The following is a 20,565-nucleotide window of genomic DNA, read 5'->3' as shown; positions in this document are numbered from 1 at the left end:
CACTGTGCGCCCCACGGCAGGGTCACGGGCCGGGGCCTAGCCGCCGTGACAACCCCAGAAGCAGAGACTCAGAGGCCCGGTACCGGGTACCCCTCGGCCCTGCGGCAGTGGGGGCGCTACAACTTGGCGTCACGAACAGGATCTACTTAAGCCTGAAGAATCGGGTCATGTGTGCCTTGGAACTGTAATTTGTTGTGCTTGGACTGTACTTTATTGAGAGACTGTGTACTGCCATTGACCAAGAGAAGTTCCCGCCAAAAGCCGCCGCCATTGCTACGCCAGAGAAGAAGGAGGGCGTGCCATGGGAGGAGACTATCAGAGTGGCGCGAGAAATGGCTACCGCCCCCTGTGTTTCTGGCTGCAAAGCGATGACCTGCCTCGGAGTACAAGACCACCCCCTGATTTGCAACGGCGGGAAGCAGGAGATGGAGAAGCCCGGCCCAGGAGAAATGGCGGAGTCAGGTGCATGCACTGCCACCGACTATCAGGCAGCGATGACGAGCAGCAAGTACCTGAACGAGGAAGAAGCGATTCCGGCTTGCCCTCCTTCACCAGAGGCGGACCTATGTCCACTGCAGCGGAAAGATCTGAATTCTTTGGAACCGGCCGCGGAGCTGAGCTTACCCATCCCGTCCTTGGAGCCAGCGGAGGAGGAACCATGGTGGGCGGAGCCGCACCCGGGGACCCCATTGGAGGAGCCGCGGTCCGGGCTGCGGCCGACTCCAGCGTTCTCGTCAATGGACCGGATCGACATCGGTGGAACCACATCAGGCGCAGGTATGGGAGACGCCCCTGCTCCCCTGTTCGATCCCGCTCCCGCGACCGGTCCTCACCCCAGTAAAAGCCGCCTACTATCGGCAGAGCTAGTGGTGTTACCCCCCGATGCAATGGGGAAGCTGGTGCCACCGCTGCCGACTAGGATGGGGGAACCCGTAGACGTAGGCCCAGATGGGGTGACCCTCCAGTGGGACACCCCCTGGGTTGGGCCAGATGGGGTTCGGGAAGAAGGATTCACCCTTGCTGTGCTTACCTGGGAGCCAGGGGCGGACATACCGCCGGTTCAGCCTGTGCAGCTGCACAGGGGCCCCGAAGGAGAGGGGGCCCGATCAGCTGCTGAAATGTCTTGTTCTGTCATAGAGGCAGCGGCAGCATCTCCAGTAAGTGGAGAGGAAGGGGGGCCGGTACCTGAGTCATTTGCCGCTAGAAAGGGCAAAGCAATCTGCAGCAGACGCTGTAGGGGGCCGCTTCCTCTCCTATTGATGCTGCTGCTGGCTCTATGATGCAGGTCAGGAGAATCGCAGCATTGCTTTCAGTTCCACTTGCAGGGGCGTGGCTAGGCAGTAAATACATTATTTACTGCCTAGCCACGCCCCTGCAAGTGGCCCCTGCAAGGGAGGCTATGGAATCAAACTCTAATTTAGTATAGTTTGATTGCAAACTTCCATAGCGTCCTATGTGCACACACGCTGAGCTGGTGCGCGAAGCTCCTCGTCTGGGTCCTCTCTGCTTGTTGTCACATGCCTGCTGCTCCAGCATCCATCCTGTGCAGAGCGTGTCTCCTGCAGCTGCTACAGACCTCTTGGAGCACAAGGTGAGGGATGGCCGGGAGTTCTCACTGCTGCTGGTTAGTATCTGCAGAGCTGCAGTGTCAGGAGGCAGTGTGTCCATGACAGCAGTGACTTAGTGACTTCCTGGTCGGTGCAGTGAATGGCTGAGGAACCTGATCCTGCACCGACCAGATAGCGGGGAGCTGCATCACAGGCACTAATTCAGGCTAAGTTCACACTAGCGTTGTGCGCCGCTGCGTCGGCGACGCAACGCACAACGCACGCCAAAACGCGGCAAAACGCACGCAAAAACGCTGCGTTTTGCGACGCATGCGTCGTTTTTTGCCGAAAATCGGACGCAAGAAAAATGCAACTTGCTGCGTTTTTTTGGTCCGACGCTTGCGGCAAAAAAGACGCATGTGTGGCACAACGCAACAAAAAAAAACGCATGCGTCCCCCATGTTAAGTATAGGGGGCGCATGACGCATGCGTCGCCGCTGCGTCGCCGACGCAAACCCGACGCACATTAGCTTAACGCTAATGTGAACGTAGCCTCACTGCTTGTAATCACTGACCCCAGACACCTCCTGCCATCACTGATGCAATATCTCCAGGCTCAGAGTGACCAATGACCCCAGCCTTCCTCCTGTTCTGTATTTTGTATTGCTGCACTTAATATATACAGTATAATTCTGTATAATATGCGCACACAAACAATATAGTACACAGATGTGTATTTTATGAGTATATTCCACTTGTGTATTAAACATAGAGGTATATACTGGCTCATTGATAAAGGCAACCACTGTATGTCCCTTTTGCCTAAAGGTACCTTCACACATAACGATTTCGTTAACGATATCGTTGCAACGTCACGCTTTTTGTGACGTAAGCAACGATCCCGCTAACGATATCTTCATGTGTGACAGCGACCAACGATCAGGCCCCTGCTGGAAGATCGTTGGTCGCTGGGAATGATCAGGACCTTTTTTTGGTCGCTGATCACCCGCTGTCATCGCTGGATCGGCGTGTGTGACGCCGATCCAGCGATGTGTTCACCTGTAACCAGGGTAAACATCGGGTTACTAAGTGCAGGGCCGCGCTTAGTAACCCGATATTTACCCTGGTTACCATTGTAAAAGTGAAAAAAAACAAAACACTACATACTCACATTCCGATGTCTGTCACGTCCCCCGCCATCAGCTTCCCTGCACTGTGTAAGCGCCGGCCGTAAAGCAGAGCGGTGACGTCACCGCTGTGCTCTGCTTTACGGCCGGCGCTTACACAGTGCAGGGAAGCTGACGGCGGGGGACGTGACAGACATCGGAATGTAAGTATGTAGTGTTTTTTTTTAAACTTTTACAATGGTAACCAGGGTAAATATCAGGTTACTAAGCGCGGCCCTGCACTTAGTAACCCGATGTTTACCCTGGTTACCAGGGGACTTCGGCATCGTTGAAGACAGTTTCAACGATGCCGAAGTTGTTCCCCTGATCATTGGTCGCTGGAGAGAGCTGTCTGTGTGACAACTCCCCAGCAACCACACAACGACTTACCAACGATCACGGCCAGGTCGTATCGCTGGTCGTGATCGTTAGTAAATCGTTTAGTGTAACGGTACCTTAACAAAAGAGGACGGTATGAAATAAAGACCAGGGCACTGTAAATAACAGTACTGTATATAACGAGAAGGCACTGTATAATAAGAGATGGTGTTACACATAACAAGAGAGGGCACTGTGTAATAAGGGACTGGTGCTCTTTATAACAAGAGAGGGCACTGTGTAATAAGGGGCGGCAATATACATGAGAGGATACTATGTAATACATGTATACTGTATATCTGTACATTGGTAGCCATAAAAGGAGGGGGGCCCAAACACATTTCTTGCACAGGGGCCCCAAATCGTCTGTGTCCGCCCCTGCTGGGAGCAATACAAACAATGCCTGATCCTACATTGGAAAAGGCAGAAAGAGGCAGAGCTGACTGCCCCACCGAGGGTACGACAACCACCGCCTGCATGTGATGACCGGGACATGGTGAGGCGGGGCACTGTATTGGCCTTCCACCCGAAGAGAGGATGGGGCTCCATACAGGAACCGGGACTGCCAACCGACGTCTTCGTTGCCAGTTGCAACGTGAGGGCCCCCTGCTGTGGCCGAAGGGGTGATCCGCTACAAAGGGGAGATCCGGTGACTTACACCCGTCGTCGGAATGCATACGGGTGGTATGCCCGGGACGTGCGCCGTTGTGAGCTTGGGGGAGCGTCGTCTGGTACTTCCACCATGATGGAACCAGACGTAACGGATCTCACCAACATTGCCGCCGTACGTCTCATTGCAGCGACTGAGCTGGCGGCTAGAGTCCGCCTTCGGGTCCAGACATCGGGTGGTCTGACTGCACCAGGGAAATCCATTGGTGATACTGGTGCGGCATCAGCTGCTGACCTAGGATCACAGTCTGCACAGTCGGAAGGTACCCACTTTCGGCTGATGTCTTGTGATTTACTATGAAGATAAACCTCGATACCATGAGTATGTATATAGTTACTATTTCCTGCTGCTAAACCCGCTCAGGGTAAACTCGTAAAGGGATCCCTTTGTTGACCCGGGATCCCTATTGTTTTGTTTTCTTGTTTGTTTTCCAAGTTTTTGCACAAAGTTTACAGAACTGCTGAAATCATGAACAGTGCATGATCCGAACTTTTTGTATATAGTTTGCACCTTATTAAAGGCGCTCCCTACTGGTTTTACTTAAAGAAAGACTCTTTGCGAAGATACCGCACTGGAACCTTTGCTGAGTATGGACTGGTAGCTTGAGAAGACGCGCTACCTCACAGAGACTTGGTCCCCTCTTAAAGGGGATGTTCATTTGTCGCGTTTCGATAGTACTATTGCTTAAGACAAGTAGCAATAATGATGATGAGAGAAAAGTGATGATAATGTTTGTACGAGAAAGTTATATGTGTTTAATTAGTTAAATGTGAAGAAATACTGATGATGTGCTCTGAGAATTAAAAGGTGAAAGATAGAAGAAGGATGCAGTGGGCCCGTAGAGATAGATGTGGTGTCCAGCATGCAAGAAAGGAAGAAAGATAATGAGAAGGCTTAATGTTCGATAGAAAATGTTTAGATAATGTTGATGGATAGTTAGGATAGAAGGTAAACCCTGAGTCCTCATAGGAGTCATGTAGAGATGACTTAGTGCTCTTAAACTGAAAGTAATGTTATGTTCTATACTGTGTATAGTAGTTGAAAAGGCAGTAGGCCCTGGCTGAACGGGGCGGTCCTGTAACAGAAAGGAGAGGCAGTAGGTCTGGTGCCGATAGGACAGGCGGTCCTGCAGATTTAAAGAAGGCGAATGGGAAAGTTAAAATACCTTATAATGTGATTATAGGAAGGTCTTTAGTGGATTTAGAGTGTGAATCCTTAAAGGCAATGTTAAATTATTGTTCAACAATTTTGTACTTAGTAGAATACCCGGTTGGGTAACAGGAGTTATTTATAGCCTGTAATTTATAATGTTAACCATGTTTGTAACGTTCAAGTGTCCTCACCTCCCATAAAGGGAAGCTCTGTTCAAGTATACTTATTATTATTTGCACTCAACAAAAATTGTATGTCTTTTTGCTAACCTGTATTGTTGTTTTCTTCCCAGTCCCGGAGTACTGTGTTTAACCAGGGGGGAGTGCAGCGCCCCAGAGTCCTGGTCGTTGCAGTACTGTGGCTCCGCCACTATGGGGAGCCATGGTGCGTCCGATGGCACTGAAGGAGTTCATCTGATCAGGTATCACAGACACCAATAGATTTCACAGCCGGGCCTCCGGGGGGAGCTAAGGGTTCTATTCATTAGGCCACTCCCCACCATAGTGGGTAAACTGGGGGTCAGGCAGGAAGTTAGAGGAGAAAGCTGACTGGATTGGACGAAGCAACACCTAGTGGCAGAGGGTGTTGTGGAGGAAGAGACAGTAGGGTCTCTGTCAGGGGTGGGATCCTGACAGAGGCTTGGCATTGAAAAGAACGTAACGGGTCCGCGCCAGCTCCGGGAAGCGGCGGGACCCAAGAAAGGACTAGAAGCGAGATAGATTGTGCTGAGTGAGAAACGAGATCAAGCAATAGGAGAATACCAGTAGGGGTCGTGCTGTAAGACCGGAGCAACATCCTACTGAGGCGCACTACCGGCGGCCGGAACGCCGAGGGAGTATTTCATTAGACAGCTTCAAGCAATACTCTAAACAGCGGCAGGACAGTCAGTCTCAGGCGGGCTGTCTCACCTAAATCACCTATGAAGTCTTGGGAGGCAATTGCGGGAGAGGGGCGTCTCTAGGGTCCCGGAAGAACTCCAGGCCTACCCGACAAACGGGTGCCGTTCTAACTGTAACATCAGGAAGGGACGGAAGATTAGCAGAAGATCAGTTAATCGAGTTGTGAGGGAACACGAGAAACAGACACAACGGTTGTGGGGTACTTTCCGTAAGCATAGCAGGGAAGGACTACAACACATAGCGCTAAGAAGGAAGGCACCGATTTCCACCTGTGAAGTGAACTCTGGAGGTGCCATTGGACCGGCCGGACTTGCGCAGCCTGGTGAACCGTATTCTGGACTGAGGACTCAGAGATCTCCAGTAAAGAGGTAAAGAGACTGCAACCTGGTGTCCTCGTTATTTACCGCGACCTGCACCCAACAACTGCACCACCAACATCCACACCTATCATTCACTGTGCGCCCCACGGCAGGGTCACGGGCCGGGGCCTAGCCGCCGTGACAACCCCAGAAGCAGAGACTCAGAGACCCGGTACCGGGTACCCCTCGGCCCTGCGGCAGTGGGGGCGCTACATATGCATGTGTGTATGTCCGGGATTGGCATCTGCACCGTCGCAGCTACAGCCACAAAATTTTGCACAGTCACACGTCTGGACCCCGAGAGCGTCATAGGCTATGTTGTGAGGTGAAATTTTAACCCCGCGTGTTCCAATTCACCAAACAATTTTGCCCCTATCTACATAATGGGGAAAAAGTGAAGGGAAAAGTGTTGGAGGAAAATTGACAGCTGCCAGATGTGAACAATGAGGACTTAAAGAATGAGAGCGATGGCGACAAAGAGTATATACCGTACAGTTGCTAAGGTGGGGCCCCGACATGGGATACTCACCACACACGGGGATATGAACACAAACACAAAATGCGCCACACACTACCACGTGCTTGAACACATATACGACCCTCAGCACACATTTCACCACACACACACCAACCTCGCCACATAAAAGTCGAAACACAAAAGTCACCACTCAAAACTCGCAACGCGCAAAACTCGCTACATGCAAAACTCGCCATATGCAAAACTAGGCTCACGCAAAACTCGCCACACGTGCAAAACTCACCTCATGGAAAACTCACCTCATGCAAAACTTGCACACACAGAAAAATTGCCACATGTACAAAAGTTGCACCACATGCAAAAGTTGCCTCACACAAAACTTGCACATACTCAAAACGCACCACACATAAAACTCGCCACGCGCAAAACTCGCCATGCACAAATCTTGCTGCACACAACTTGCTACACTAACCTGTCACATGCAACTCGACACACAAAATGTTGCTACACGCATGTCGCCACACAAAACTCATCTCACAAAAGTCGCTACATGCATGTCGCCACACGCAACTCAACACACACAACTTGACACATGAAACTCGCCCTAAAACACACACAAGTCTGGTATTGTCCTTCAAAAATAAAAATCTGATTAATAAGCAGACAAACTACAAGAGCAACAAATGTACCATATAGGAATCCGGCAGCTGTCAGTCACATGACCTGTCTATTATGTGTATGTGTGAGCTAATATATACTGCCAGGGGGGAGGGCTTCCTGTTGGCTGGGGATTTATCAGGCTGCCAATAGCAACCAATCACAGCTCAGCTTCTATTTTGCTACAGTTAATTAACCTGAGCTCTGATTGGTTAATATAGGCAACAAAGACATTCTCAGTATAACAAAGCTAATATATGTTGTGAAATTCTTCTATTAGCTTAGTTTTTGCCTTTTAATAATTACATTTCTATCTATTTGTTTTGTGGTTTTTGTGTGCAGAATAAATTTTTGTTAACACATTCTATTTTGCTAACAGCAGTCATTAACCCGGGCGAAGCCGGGTAGTACAGCTAGTTATCTATAAACATTGTGGGTATCTACATTGTGTCTCCAAATACCTATGTCCCACCAGAGTAAATAACTTGACTGTGCTAAGGTACCGTCACATTAAGCGACGCTGCAGCGATATAGACAACGATGCCGATCGCTGCAGCGTCGCTGTTTCGTCGCTGTGTGGTCACTGGAGAGCTGTCACACAGACAGCTCTCCAGCGACCAACGATGCCGAAGTCCCCTGGTAACCAGGGTAAACATCGGGTTACTAAGTGCAGGGCCGCGCTTAGTAACCCGATGTTTACCCTGGTTACCAGTGTAAATGTAAAAAAAAAAAACAGTACATACTTACATTCCGGTGTCTGTCCCCCGGCCTCAGCTTCCCTGCACTGTCTCAGCGCCGGCAGCAGAGCGGTGACGTCACCGCTGTGCTTTACGGCCGGCCGGCGCTCACAGTGCGGGAAGCTGACAGCGAGGGGACAGACACCGGAATGTAAGTATGTACTGTTTTTTTTTTTTTTTACATTTACAATGGTAACTAGGGTAAACATCGGGTTACTAAGCGCGGCCCTGCGCTTAGTAACCCGATGTTTACCCTGGTTACCAGTGAAGACATCGCTGGATCGGTGTCACACACCGATCCAGCGATGTCTGCGGTAGATCCAGCGACGAAATAAGGTGCTGGCCTTCTAGCTCCGACCAATGGGCATGATGGGCATGAGCAGTGCATCAGTTCGCCTGTCCCTCATCTCCTTCCGCCTTCTTCAGACTGTGCGGCTTCATGGCCATGGCATGCGATAAGGGATCAGCTGACGCCGCACAGTCTGAAGCGGGTGTAAGGACCCGAGTGTGAGAGGCGAACATATGTGCTGCGCCAGGCCATGAATCCCAGCCCCGCAGTGTTTTAACAATGTTAAGACACTGCGGGGCTGGGATTCATGGTCATCGCGAACCGCACCGGCCGACATTAAATGATGTCAGAAGATGGGCAGCGCTAACAGCGCTAGGCCAAGGGATAACACGACAGCGCAGACTCCTGTACAGCAAATAACAACGCTCAGGAGGCTGCACCCAGCACCAAGGTGGGATTCTTGACATCTGTGCTGCGTTTCATTACGAAGGGAACTCGCGCCTCCAACACAGTTTGACTGTATAAAGGGCTAAATGTTATACGTGTTTCATTCAGCGTGTGCAAGGAGAAAAATTAAAAGAGCAACCTTTGACTTGTGCAGCACTACTGCTGCATAAGCTGTGGCTCTTCTACTTTGTAACACCTGAGGGGGGGTTAAAGGTTACCTTTGAAATTGGTTCAATTAGGCTTCGGCCTACACTCTGCTCCCCCTGCAGAGCCCGGGCTCCAACACCGCCAGTTGGGGCCCGGTACTGCTAGCTGCACAGAGAAAAACACCAGCCAATGTGTCAGTGGGGTTCAGCACCGCCAGCTGTTCCCCTGCTGTGCAGCCGGCAACGTGTCCTGCAACTGCCACGCAGACACAACAGACCCAAAGCTGCCGCCAGTGCAGGCTTCGGCCTACACTCTGCTCCCTCTCCTCCTCCTGCTGACCCTTTGCTCCAACACTGCTAGTTGGGGCTCTAGGAAGACAAGCTTGAATAGGTCCCCATCCTGGTTCCAGCACCGTCAGCTGGTTCCGGGCAGAGCCTTTGGCTTAGGTGCCTCCCTCTGGGTATCCGAGTTCCACCAACATCAGGTGGTCCTTGGTAGTGCTTTCAGGCACGGGTACCTCCTGCTTAGTAACCGGGTTCCAGTAACGTCAGCTGGTCCTCGGTAGTTCCATTGGCTCTTGGACCTTCGGCTACCCATCCGGGTTCCAGCACCGTCAGCTGGTTCTCGGCAGTGTCTTTTGCTCTTGTACCTTCTGCTCCCCATCCTGGTTCCAGTACCGTCAGCTGGTTCCGGGCAGAGCCTTTGGCTTAGGTGCCTCCCTCTGGGTATCCGAGTTCCACCAACGTCAGGTGGTCCTTGGTAGTGCTTTCAGGCACGGGTACCTCCTGCTTAGTAACCGGGTTCCAGTAACGTCAGCTGGTCCTCGGTAGTTCCATTGGCTCTTGGACCTTCGGCTACCCATCCGGGTTCCAGCACCGTCAGCTGGTTCTCGGCAGTGTCTTTTGCTCTTGTACCTTCTGCTCCCCATCCTGGTTCCAGTACCGTCAGCTGGTTCCGGGCAGAGCCTTTGGCTTAGGTGCCTCCCTCTGGGTATCCGAGTTCCACCAACGTCAGGTGGTCCTTGGTAGTGCTTTCAGGCACGGGTACCTCCTGCTTAGTAACCGGGTTCCAGTAACGTCAGCTGGTCCTCGGTAGTTCCATTGGCTCTTGGACCTTCGGGTAGCCATCCGAGTTCCAGTTCCATCAGCTGTTTCTCGGCATTTTCTCAGCCTTCTTGTACCTTCTGCTACATTTCCAAGTTCAAGAGACTAAACACGATGACCCGGAAGACCACCCCTAAGATGACGACGACACCAGAGACGACAACCACCGTGATGACGACGACCCTGGAGACGATGACCCTGAAGACCACCCCGATGACGACGACCCCAGAGACGACGACCCTGGAGACGACGACGACCTGGAAGACCGAGAAGCAGAAGAACAAGAGGCTGCAGAACAAAGAGCAGAAGAACATTAAGCATAACACTAAATATCAGAGCAAAAGATATTATCTAAATTAAAAGCAGAAGAAGACTAAGCAGTGTATGGGGGTGAGTCCGTTCCTCCTCGTGGTGCCCCTGGATAAAGCCTGATGCTGCAGGCCAAACTGAACGCAGACAAATGTAACTGTTTTGTGACAGGCAGAACGGAAGGTGTAATCTTCAAACTTTTATAGATAACAACTACGGGAATGCCTGTCACAAATAAGAATATGATGAAGAAGTAGAATATGAAGAAGATAATAGTAAAATAAAAAGAATATGAACAATGTAACAAAATAAATAATAGGTAGAAGATGAAGAAGAAGATGAATAAGGTGAAGAAGTTGATGTCAAAGAAGCTGATGATGAGGATAATGAAGAAGAAAGTGTGGGAGAAGTAAAAAAGAAGGTGAAGGGCGTGGAAGTAGTGAAACATCAATATCTGACAAAATAAAATAAAAAAAAAATAACAGTCAAAATCTTTCTAACGCCGAACGTCATAAAAAAAAATAAAAATCCTGCTATTCTATTTGATTGGGCTAAACCTCTGTGCCTTTAATGTCTCCGCCACCTCCCCCAATACATCCTACATTATTCTTAGTTGTTTTCCTTCATGTAGAATGAACCTACAAGTTAAGAAAGGGTTTATTTTAATTCCGATATTTTCGTCCCATTGACTTGCATTGGGATCGGGTATCGGTATCGGATTAGATCCGATACTTTGACGGTATCGGCCGATACTTTCCGATACCAATACTTTCCGATATCGGAAGGTATCGCTCAACACTAATCGCTAGCGATATCGTTGTTAAGTCACTCAGTGTGAAGGTACCTTAAGGGGCCCAAGATATCCGCTCTATCTGATAATGTGTCCCCATCTCTGATAAACCAGCACTATAGAAATAACACACCTGCGGCACTGGTAAACCCTATACTCCAAGGTCCATTCAAAAAAGTCAGGACAAATAACCTGATTTGCAAATTAGATAAATTAGTAACAGGGACATCACCTTAAATTAGAGCGCACTCAGCCTCATATATAAAGTAATTGTCCAACCTGTAAAGGTACCTTCACACTGAGCGACTTAACAACGATATCGCTAGCGATCCGTGACGTTGCAGCGTCCTGGATAGCGATCTCGTTGTGTTTGACACGCAGCAGCGACCTGGATCCTGCTGTGATGTCGTTGGTCGGAGCTAGAAGGCCAGCACCTTATTTCGTCGCTGGATCTCCCACAGACATCGCTGGATCGGTGTGTGTGACACCGATCCAGCGATGTCTTCACTGGTAACCAGGGTAAACATCGGGTTACTAAGCGCAGGGCCGCGCTTAGTAACCCGATGTTTACCCTAGTTACCATTGTAAATGTAAAAAAAACCAAACAGTACATACTTACATTCCGGTGTCTGTCCCCTCGCTGTCAGCTTCCCGCACTGTGAGCGCCGGCCGGCCGTAAAGCACAGCGGTGACGTCACCGCTCTGCTGCCGGCGCTGAGACAGTGCAGGGAAGCTGAGGCCGGGGGACAGACACCGGAATGTAAGTATGTACTGTTTTTTTTTTTTTACATTTACACTGGTAACCAGGGTAAACATCGGGTTACTAAGCGCGGCCCTGCACTTAGTAACCCGATGTTTACCCTGGTTACCAGGGGACTTCGGCATCGTTGGTCGCTGGAGAGCTGTCTGTGTGACAGCTCTCCAGTGACCACACAGCGACGCTGCAGCGATCGGGATCGTTGTCTATATCGCTGCAGCGTCGCTTAATGTGACGGTACCTTAGGGTTAACCACCGTTAAGTAGGGGGTGCCACAACGCTCCCCCCAGGGTGCCAACCTCCACCAGTAGGCAGGTGTACAGCACAGGAGCAGCATTAGGGTTACTAAGTACACACTGAAAGGTTCCATTTGTTATATTTTTTGTGTAATTTTTTTGTCTTGTGTCTTTTGTCAGACCATTGTGCCCCTATAGGGTATTTTAAATGTCAAAATATAAGTCGTTAAATCATATAAGGTCCTAAATGAGATCTTGAAAATATTGTTCAAAAATTACTCACTTGGTGACGGTGGAATCTTAAGAAGTTTCGGAGTGACAGTTTTTGGTCTCAGAAGACTTACAATGACCATAGATGTGATGAGCAGAACTAGACAGCAAAGTCTAAACTCACCAAATTAGGGAGGTATCTCGTGTTTATGGTCAGCTTTTGGATTCTGGGAGCAGAACATTGTGTGTTAAGGCAACAACAATGACACTTTTGGTTCAACACTTAATTTGTAGTCTTAGATCAAGACAAAGAATCTCGAGATCTGTGAATATTTATGATGGGATAACACTGGGGTCTGTGGAGCTTTCGGAATGAAAGATTGAGTCTCTGAATACCAAAGCTGATATTAGACGCAATTGATGGAACCATGTAGAACCACCAGAACCAGCAGGAATCTCATGTCTGCGACCAGACGAAGTGTGCGGAAACCATGACATGGCGTCTCAAAAACCAGAATGACACTCGGACTAATGACAAAGAGCAGCAGCTGCGTATCGATAACTTTTATTAATTCACATGGAAACAGAAAGATCCGGCCAAGTGACACAGGAAAAACATTTCTATTGCATCTTCGAATTCTAGACTTCGATCGTCACACTGCTGTTGATCACGCGGACTCCATACCAGCCTTTCCAAAAACTTGTATCTTTTCCACCGTGCGTGAACTTGATGAAGCGTACTCCTGCGCCGTATTTCCAGAAGGTATGGCTGACCTGCAAAATAATCATAGGTCAATGGCCACAGTGTTCATCAATGTGCCAGGGACAAAAAGCATGAAGACCCCATAAATTAGATCCATCTCCTCTCTCTCAGCATTTTACAGACAGTGAAAGAACCTGCAACTGCATCTCCCTCCTCTCCCTATTCACTCTAATTACTCTTTTCCACTAGATGGGTTTATTGGTGATTCAGGAATGTTCTAACCATTCAAAGGGATCCTAAAAGTATGGAAACTGGACCCTACAAGCCGCTACAAGGTGAGGAATCCACAATAGCTGGTGCTGTAATACGCTGCAGACTTTCTATGTGTATTTCTCACGTGAACCCTAATATGTCTACATGGGTTGTATATACAGGATTTGTATCAAGCTGCACATAGTTCATGACATGTCCGCGTCTTCTACATGGTCAGCTTCTCACCTGTTTCCAGGAGCCGTCCGTAATCGGGATAGTTTGGTACTTGATGTTGAATTCACTGATGACCTCACGTTTCTCGGACAACAGCTGCACGCTCAGATCATACGAGCATCCACAGTCAGTGCGAGCCGAATACCTGCAACCAAAAGGAGTTGACCCCCATTACTGCCCAACAGTTACCCAGCTAATCCCCAACTTCTGGCTGTGAATCTGCCTAGTAATACACCCCCGACAGCAGAAAATATTCGATGTGGTGACAGCACCTTGTAGGCGCTATAATGACCACCAAACTGACTGTCACCCATATTTCCAAGACACAAAACATCTCACCAGTCGTTGACCACAATGTGGGGTTGGGCATCCAGCACATCCTTGGTATATCCTTCCTCAAGGAGGTCGATCACTTGGGATTTACTACACAACCTGAGAAGGGAAGATCACGTATGTGAAGGTGTTTGTGAACTTTGTTCAAAAAGATCAACCAAACAGCGCCCCACCAGTTCGCAGGCTGTGTGTGGTAATGCAGCTTTATGCTCATACACTATAAAAGGGTTTTCCTCTTCTATTCCTATGACAGGGCATCAGTAGCAGAAGGGTCGGGGTAGACACCCTGCTCCTCCACTGAAGTTCTGGTAGCCGTCTGCCTAAATCTGCAGGACCTGACAGTAACCATTGACCAGGGCTGTGCTGTTCTACTCCATTACCCTGTTTATATCCAGCTGATCTGTGGGGTGTCAGGTAGTCGATCCCCATAAATCTGATACTGACAACTTATCGGGATGATAAGTCATCAATATTGGGGTTGTTAAAAAAAACTTTAATGGTTCTGAGCTGCAAGACCACGCAGAGCCCATGGACAGGCGTGGTGCTGTCTTTGGAAGAAGGCAGCCATGTTATTTATCCTGGACCATCTTTGTAATGAAAGTCTATAAAGATACCACCACCACCTGCCATAATAACGATTAATCTCGATCTCATCTGTTATATGTCAGATACTTACTGAAACGATGTAGCAAAAAACTTCCCGATAAATGGAAACTGTCCCGAGTCGTCATCTGGGAGATCCTCCACTTTCCACCCATCTCCTCCGCTCTCAATGTCTTCCCAATATTTTAGCCCCTCTGTACCGGAGAATACACAATACACAGTACAGTGATACAGGTGAATACAATGGTGAAGCCGACATCTTACTGCTCCTCCATTGAGCGTATGCCTAGATCACGCCGGCTGGGCCAAGGCACACACAGCAGAGACCGGAGCAGAGCTGCAAATGTGCTGCACTCATCATGGAAACAGGGCCGGGGGACATCATACTATGTGGGGAGCACTATGGAGGCATCATACTGTGTGGGAACATCATACTGTGTGAGAGGCACTCTGGGGGCATCACACTGTGTTAGGGGGCACTCTGGGGGCATCATAATGTGTGGGGGGCATCATACTGTGTGAGGGACACTCTGGGGGCATCATACTGTGTGGGGGGCACTGTGAGGGCATCATACTATGTGAGGGACACTCTGGGGGCATCATACTGTGTGGGGGCATCATACTGTGTGAGGATCACTCTTGGAGCATCAAACTGTGTGGGGACATCATACTGTGTGAGGGACACTCTGGGGGCATCATACTGTGTGGGGGGGCACTGTGAGGGCACCATACTATGTGAAGGACACTCTGGGGGGCATCATACTGTGTGGGGGCATCATACTGCGTGAAGAGCACTCTTGGAGCATCATACTGTGTGGGGGATCAAGTAGCATGAGGGGCAATCTGGGGGCATCATACTGTGTGGGGGTATCATACTGTGTGAGGGACACTGTGGGACATCATACTGTGATGGATATTGTGGGAGCATTATACTGTGTGAAGGGCACGCACTCTGGTGTCATCATACGGTGTGAGGGGCACTTTGGGGGCATTATAATGTGTGAGAGGGCACTCTGGGGGCATCATAATGTGTGGGGGCACTAGGGGGCATCATAATGTGTGAGGGACACTATGGGGGCATCATACTGTGTGGAGGCACCATACTGTGTGGGGGCACTCTGGGGTATTATACTGTGGGAGGGGAACTCTGGGGGCATCATACCATGTGGGAGAAACATTGTTTGGGGGCACAGTGAGGACATCACACTGTGCATGGGGGCATCTTTAGGACATATTGTGGGTCATGTGTGTGAACACTAAGGGGCTTCCTATGTGGCATAAAAAATACACGTCTTCAAAATTTATTTTGTGTTTACCTGCTCCGCAGGAGTTTTTGATAAGATTTTTTGCCATTTTCCACTATTCTTGAATTCAGCGTCCACCAATATTCTACACATTTTGGAAGGTAAGAATTACTATTTTAAAGTCTTAAATTAATTTCTCATTTTCTGTAACTTAAATTTATTCACTGATTTTACATTTTTTGCAATTTTTAATGGCGTTCGACTCCAGAACCCAGTGCATCTGGGAGCTGGAAAAAGAAACAGAACTGGAAGCTAGGAGATTAAAGAGAACCTGTCAGCAGGATTTTGTAGTGTACATGGCTGTAATGGGGCTCTAATACTGATTACATTGATACCTCTGGGGAAGAAAGCAGCTTTGTTGTTTTTCTTTAATTTCAATTTGAAGTTTTCTGCTAACTAGTTTTTGGTGCACAGGGGGCCAGCTGTGCACTGGGTCATCTCCTCCCTGTCTGTGATTCCCCAACCCTCTGCCTGGAAGTGAAAGAGCGGAGGCAGGCGGAGGGGCCAGGGAATCACAGACCGGAGGCAGGGGAAGGGGCCAGGGAATCACAGACTGGAGGCAGGGGAAGGGGCCAGGGAATCACAGACTGGAGGCAGGGGAAGCGGGCAGGGAATCACAGGCAGGGAGGAGATGACCCAGTGCACAATCCTGCCCCTGTGCACAAAAATCATAAACCTTCAAATACTGATTAAAGAAGAACTATAAAGCGGATTTTTTTAACCCAAGGTATCACTGTAATTACTATTACAGCGCCATTGCAGCCATGCCTTTACTTTACTTTACACATTTATGCTGACAGGTTATTTCTACATGTACAGTAAGCGTAAGATAGAGCTGGAATTATTTTGGGTTCTGATCTAACCGGTGAAATAATTTTGGTGTTTGGTTTGGTGCCTTAATTTATTTTGGAGGCTCAAAAGTTGCAGAAGTTACACCAAAAATGGAGCCATCAGCATAGCAGCTTCTACACTCACCGGCCACTTTATTAGGTACACCTGTCCAACTTCTTGTTAACACTTAATTTCTAATCAGCCAATCACATGGCGGCAACTCAGTGCATTTAGGCATGTAGACATGGTCAAGACAATCTCCTGCAGTTCAAACCGAGCATCAGTATGGGGAAGAAAGGTGATTTGAGTGCCTTTGAACGTGGCATGGTTGTTGGTGCCAGAAGGGCTGGTCTGAGTATTTCAGAAACTGCTGATCTACTGGGATTTTCACGCACAACCATCTCTAGGGTTTACAGAGAATGGTCCGAAAAAGAAAAAAAATCCAGTGAGCGGCAGTTCTGTGGGCGGAAATGCCTTGTTGATGCCAGAGGTCAGAGGAGAATGGGCAGACTGGTTCGAGCTGATAGAAAGGCAACAGTGACTCAAATCGCCACCCGTTACAACCAAGGTAGGCCTAAGAGCATCTCTGAACGCACAGTGCGTCGAACTTTGAGGCAGATGGGCTACAGCAGCAGAAGACCACACCGGGTACCACTCCTTTCAGCTAAGAACAGGAAACTGAGGCTACAATTTGTACAAGCTCATCGAAATTGGACAGTAGAAGATTGGAAAAACGTTGCTTGGTCTGATGAGTCTCGATTTCTGCTGCGACATTCGGATGGTAGGGTCAGAATTTGGCGTAAACAACATGAAAGCATGGATCCATCCTGCCTTGTATGGAGCATCTTTGGGATGTGCAGCCGACAAATCTGCGGCAACTGTGTGATGCCATCATGTCAATATGGACCAAAATCTCTGAGGAATGCTTCCAGCACCTTGTTGAATCTATGCCACGAAGAATTGAGGCAGTTCTGAAGGCAAAAGGGGGTCCAACCCGTTACTAGCATGGTGTACCTAATAAAGTGGCCGGTGAGTGTATATGTAACACGGAGATATTTTCCCTTATAATACCACTATCATATGTCATGCAATGAAGAAGACTCAAATTTTCCTTCTAGATTTGTATAATATCCAATAAGAAAACCCGTACTTCCGTCCATATAAGATCAGAGGCCCGGCGGTCTTGGCTGCCCACCCTCCGGAAATTCCCGAAACTCTCCTAATAAGGGTCTCAAAAGTCAAAACGGACGAGCCAGTGATTTTATTTGATCTGGAGTATTTAGTTGAGAATTGTCTTTTTCCCGCCGGTGATGCGTTCATATCTGTATTCCTCGGCTGTAAATCACGGCTGAGCTTTATAACTCATTGTGGTTTTCTATTGCGCCTATAAAAAGTGACGGCTCTCCAGGAATGTGAGAATAAAGCGTCCAGAAGAAAAAGGAAAAATTAATTTGGCATATCTGGCATGGATGGTCCGATTTTGGTTCTCAAATCCCAGTTTATAGACCCTGCCTACATTTATCATTCTTTTCCAGGCGACTTTTCATACATTTGTTGCAAATACCAGCATGGATGCTTCCATCAAAATGACCTAAAAATTTCGCCCTTGATCAATCTCCCTCGTGTCTCTGCTCTTTTATCTACAGATTAATACTTGCCTGCACCCTACAAGACACTGCACTACAGTTTTACATGCAGATCTTCGAGTGGAATGTTACAGAATTACTGAAGGTTAAATATGTAGCAAATCAGTATAAAAAAAACAAGTAAAACATGGCAATTTCAGTAGTTTTTGGCATAAAATTATGGCCCATCCATACAGTCAATTAGAAAAGTACAGTATAAGATCATATTGACCGTCCAGCGGTCTTTTCTTACCCGGCTGTGTATCTTCTCTTCTCCTCGTTTCGTTTGCTGAACTCCTTCTCTTCTTCTTCTTTTTATTCTCATTTTCAGTCATTGATTATAATGTGCCCCATCGTGATTGGTTGTTACATAGGATTGTGCAATTTCTTAGGTGTTTTCCTTGGAAATACATTGTCATTTACTTTATTATATCAATTTACAGCAAATTAAAGAGACGAGAATTGTTCCTTAGAAACTTCCGTTTCTTTTTAAAAGGGTAAGAGTTCATAAGATGGAAGTCACAGGCTATATGCATCACAGAAAGGGTTATAAAGATTACAGTATCAGCTACACATAGTTTGTGTAGACACCTGAAAAAAAAATAATTAGAGAATTTATATGATTTTATTGACTTAAGATACAGTGGCATTTTATTCAAGTGTTACCCATGAGCAGGCATAAAAAGTGATAAGAGAATGGCTTAAAACAGATTCATTAATGGCAATGACTCAATAACAATTTATGATCAATACATTGAAGTTTATTTTAAAGCACAATTCAATTATGTTTAATGGGAGCTTTTATTTGCAAATTACTGGGACTGCAATGGGCACGAAATGCACCCCCTGTTTATACAAATCTATATATGGGGGATTTTAAGCAGGAGTTCTTATAAGATAACCTACAAGACAACATGAGTATGATGGAGTATTGATAGAAAAACACTTAACTAAAATGACTAAAAATGAGGAGGCCAGACAGATGACTCCACAGAGTAAGCCCACAAAACAATTTGTCAAATTTGTAATTTCAACAAGTAATCAATCTTCAATAGGAACATAAATCAAAGGGGACTGCAGGATCAGAGAAGATATTGATGTATAGAATATAGTAAAGAGAGGACTGGTAACTCATTGTGAGAATGCACCTAAGGCCGGGGACACACTTAACGTATAAAAAAACGGTCCGTTTTTCACGGCCGAGAATCGCACAAATGTTTCAAAAACAGTGATCCGTGTGCAGTGCGAGGATGCGATTTCCTCGCATCAAATGATCCGTGTGACATCCGTGTGACATCCATATGGCATCCGTATGCCGAGATTTTCTCGCAAGCTTGCAAAACCGACATCTAATGGATTTATGTGCTCAAATGTTCGGGAAAACATATATACAGTATATATATATATATATATATATGTCATTGAGACACATATATATATATTCTGTATTTATATTTCATTCAGCGCGATATCTGTGAAAAGCCGGTAATTCAATTGCCGGCTTTGCATTTCTCCTTCACAAACCCGACAGGATATGAGACATGGTTTACATACAGTAAACCATCTCATATCCCCATTTTTTTGCATATTCCACACTACTAATGTTAGTAGTGTGTTTGTGCAAAATTTGGCCGCTGTAGCTGCTCAAATAAAGGGTTAAATGGCGGAAAAAATTGGCGTGGGCTCCCGCGCAATTTTCTCCGCCAGAATGGTAAAGCCAGTGACTGAGGGCAGATATTAATAGCCAGGAGAGGGTCCATGGTTATTGGCCCCCCCGTGGCTAAAAACATCTGTCCCCAGCCACCCCAGAAAAGGCACATCTGGAAGATGCGCCTATTCTGGCACTTGGCCACTCTCTTCCCACTCCCTGTAGCGGTGGGATATGGGGTAATGAAGGGTTAATGCCACCTTGCTATTGGAAGGTGACATTAAGCCAGATTAATAATGGAGAGGCGTCAATTATGTCACCTATCCATTATTAATCCAATTGTTTGAAAGGGTTAAAAAACACACACACACGCGATTTAAAAGTATTTTAATGAAATAAACACAGCGGTTGTTTTAATATTTTATTGCTCTCTCATTCCATTTTCAGACCCTCGCTTGGCAAAACAATAAACACACAAGATACATACCCTCTCTGATGAACTGTCACGTCCCACGAAGTAATCCATCTGAAGGGGTTAACTAATATTACAGGCAGAGCTGCGATAAACCACTCGCTCGTGCCTGTAATCCCCGGGTGCTGAAAGGAAAGCAGTGATCTATACTTACATTCAGTCGCGGTGATGCGCCCCTGCTGGATGTTCTCATGAACTGCAGCCTGGGAACTTTTTCCCACGCTCCAGG

The 20,565-nt window shown here is 47.6% G+C and overlaps 1 protein-coding gene across 1 annotated transcript; it reads right to left on the bottom strand.

Moving 5' to 3' along the window:
* Nucleotides 1–12,888: 12,888 nt before the first annotated feature.
* On the bottom strand, nt 12,889–18,760 carry LOC143768791 (F-box only protein 2-like). Its single transcript, XM_077257432.1, has 6 exons — nt 18,470–18,760; nt 15,773–15,845; nt 14,530–14,650; nt 13,860–13,952; nt 13,533–13,665; nt 12,889–13,105 (listed from the first exon to the last, which is right to left on the bottom strand). The coding sequence occupies exons 2-6, from the start codon at nt 15,807–15,809 to the stop codon at nt 12,971–12,973; spliced, it is 519 nt and encodes a 172-aa protein (XP_077113547.1). The 5' UTR covers nt 15,810–15,845; nt 18,470–18,760; the 3' UTR covers nt 12,889–12,970.
* Between the last annotated feature and the right edge of the window lie 1,805 nt (nt 18,761–20,565).

The sequence above is a fragment of the Ranitomeya variabilis genome, chromosome 4 (genome assembly GCF_051348905.1).
Source record: "Ranitomeya variabilis isolate aRanVar5 chromosome 4, aRanVar5.hap1, whole genome shotgun sequence".
Taxonomy (NCBI): Eukaryota; Metazoa; Chordata; class Amphibia; order Anura; family Dendrobatidae; genus Ranitomeya; species Ranitomeya variabilis.
Note: the sequence above shows the minus strand (reverse complement) of the source record. Positions and strands in the feature narration are given on the sequence as shown.

Bases quoted from the DNA above. Each gene is read 5' to 3' on its own strand.
- LOC143768791 (XM_077257432.1), bottom strand. From the start codon at position 15,809: ATGGCAAAAAATCTTATCAAAAACTCCTGCGGAGCAG. The intron at 14,651-15,772 runs GTAAACACAAAA...TCTCCGGTACAG, and splicing joins CAAAAACTCCTGCGGAGCAG to AGGGGCTAAAATATTGGGAA. The intron at 13,106-13,532 runs GTGAGAAGCTGA...ATTATTTTGCAG, and splicing joins CGGACGGCTCCTGGAAACAG to GTCAGCCATACCTTCTGGAA.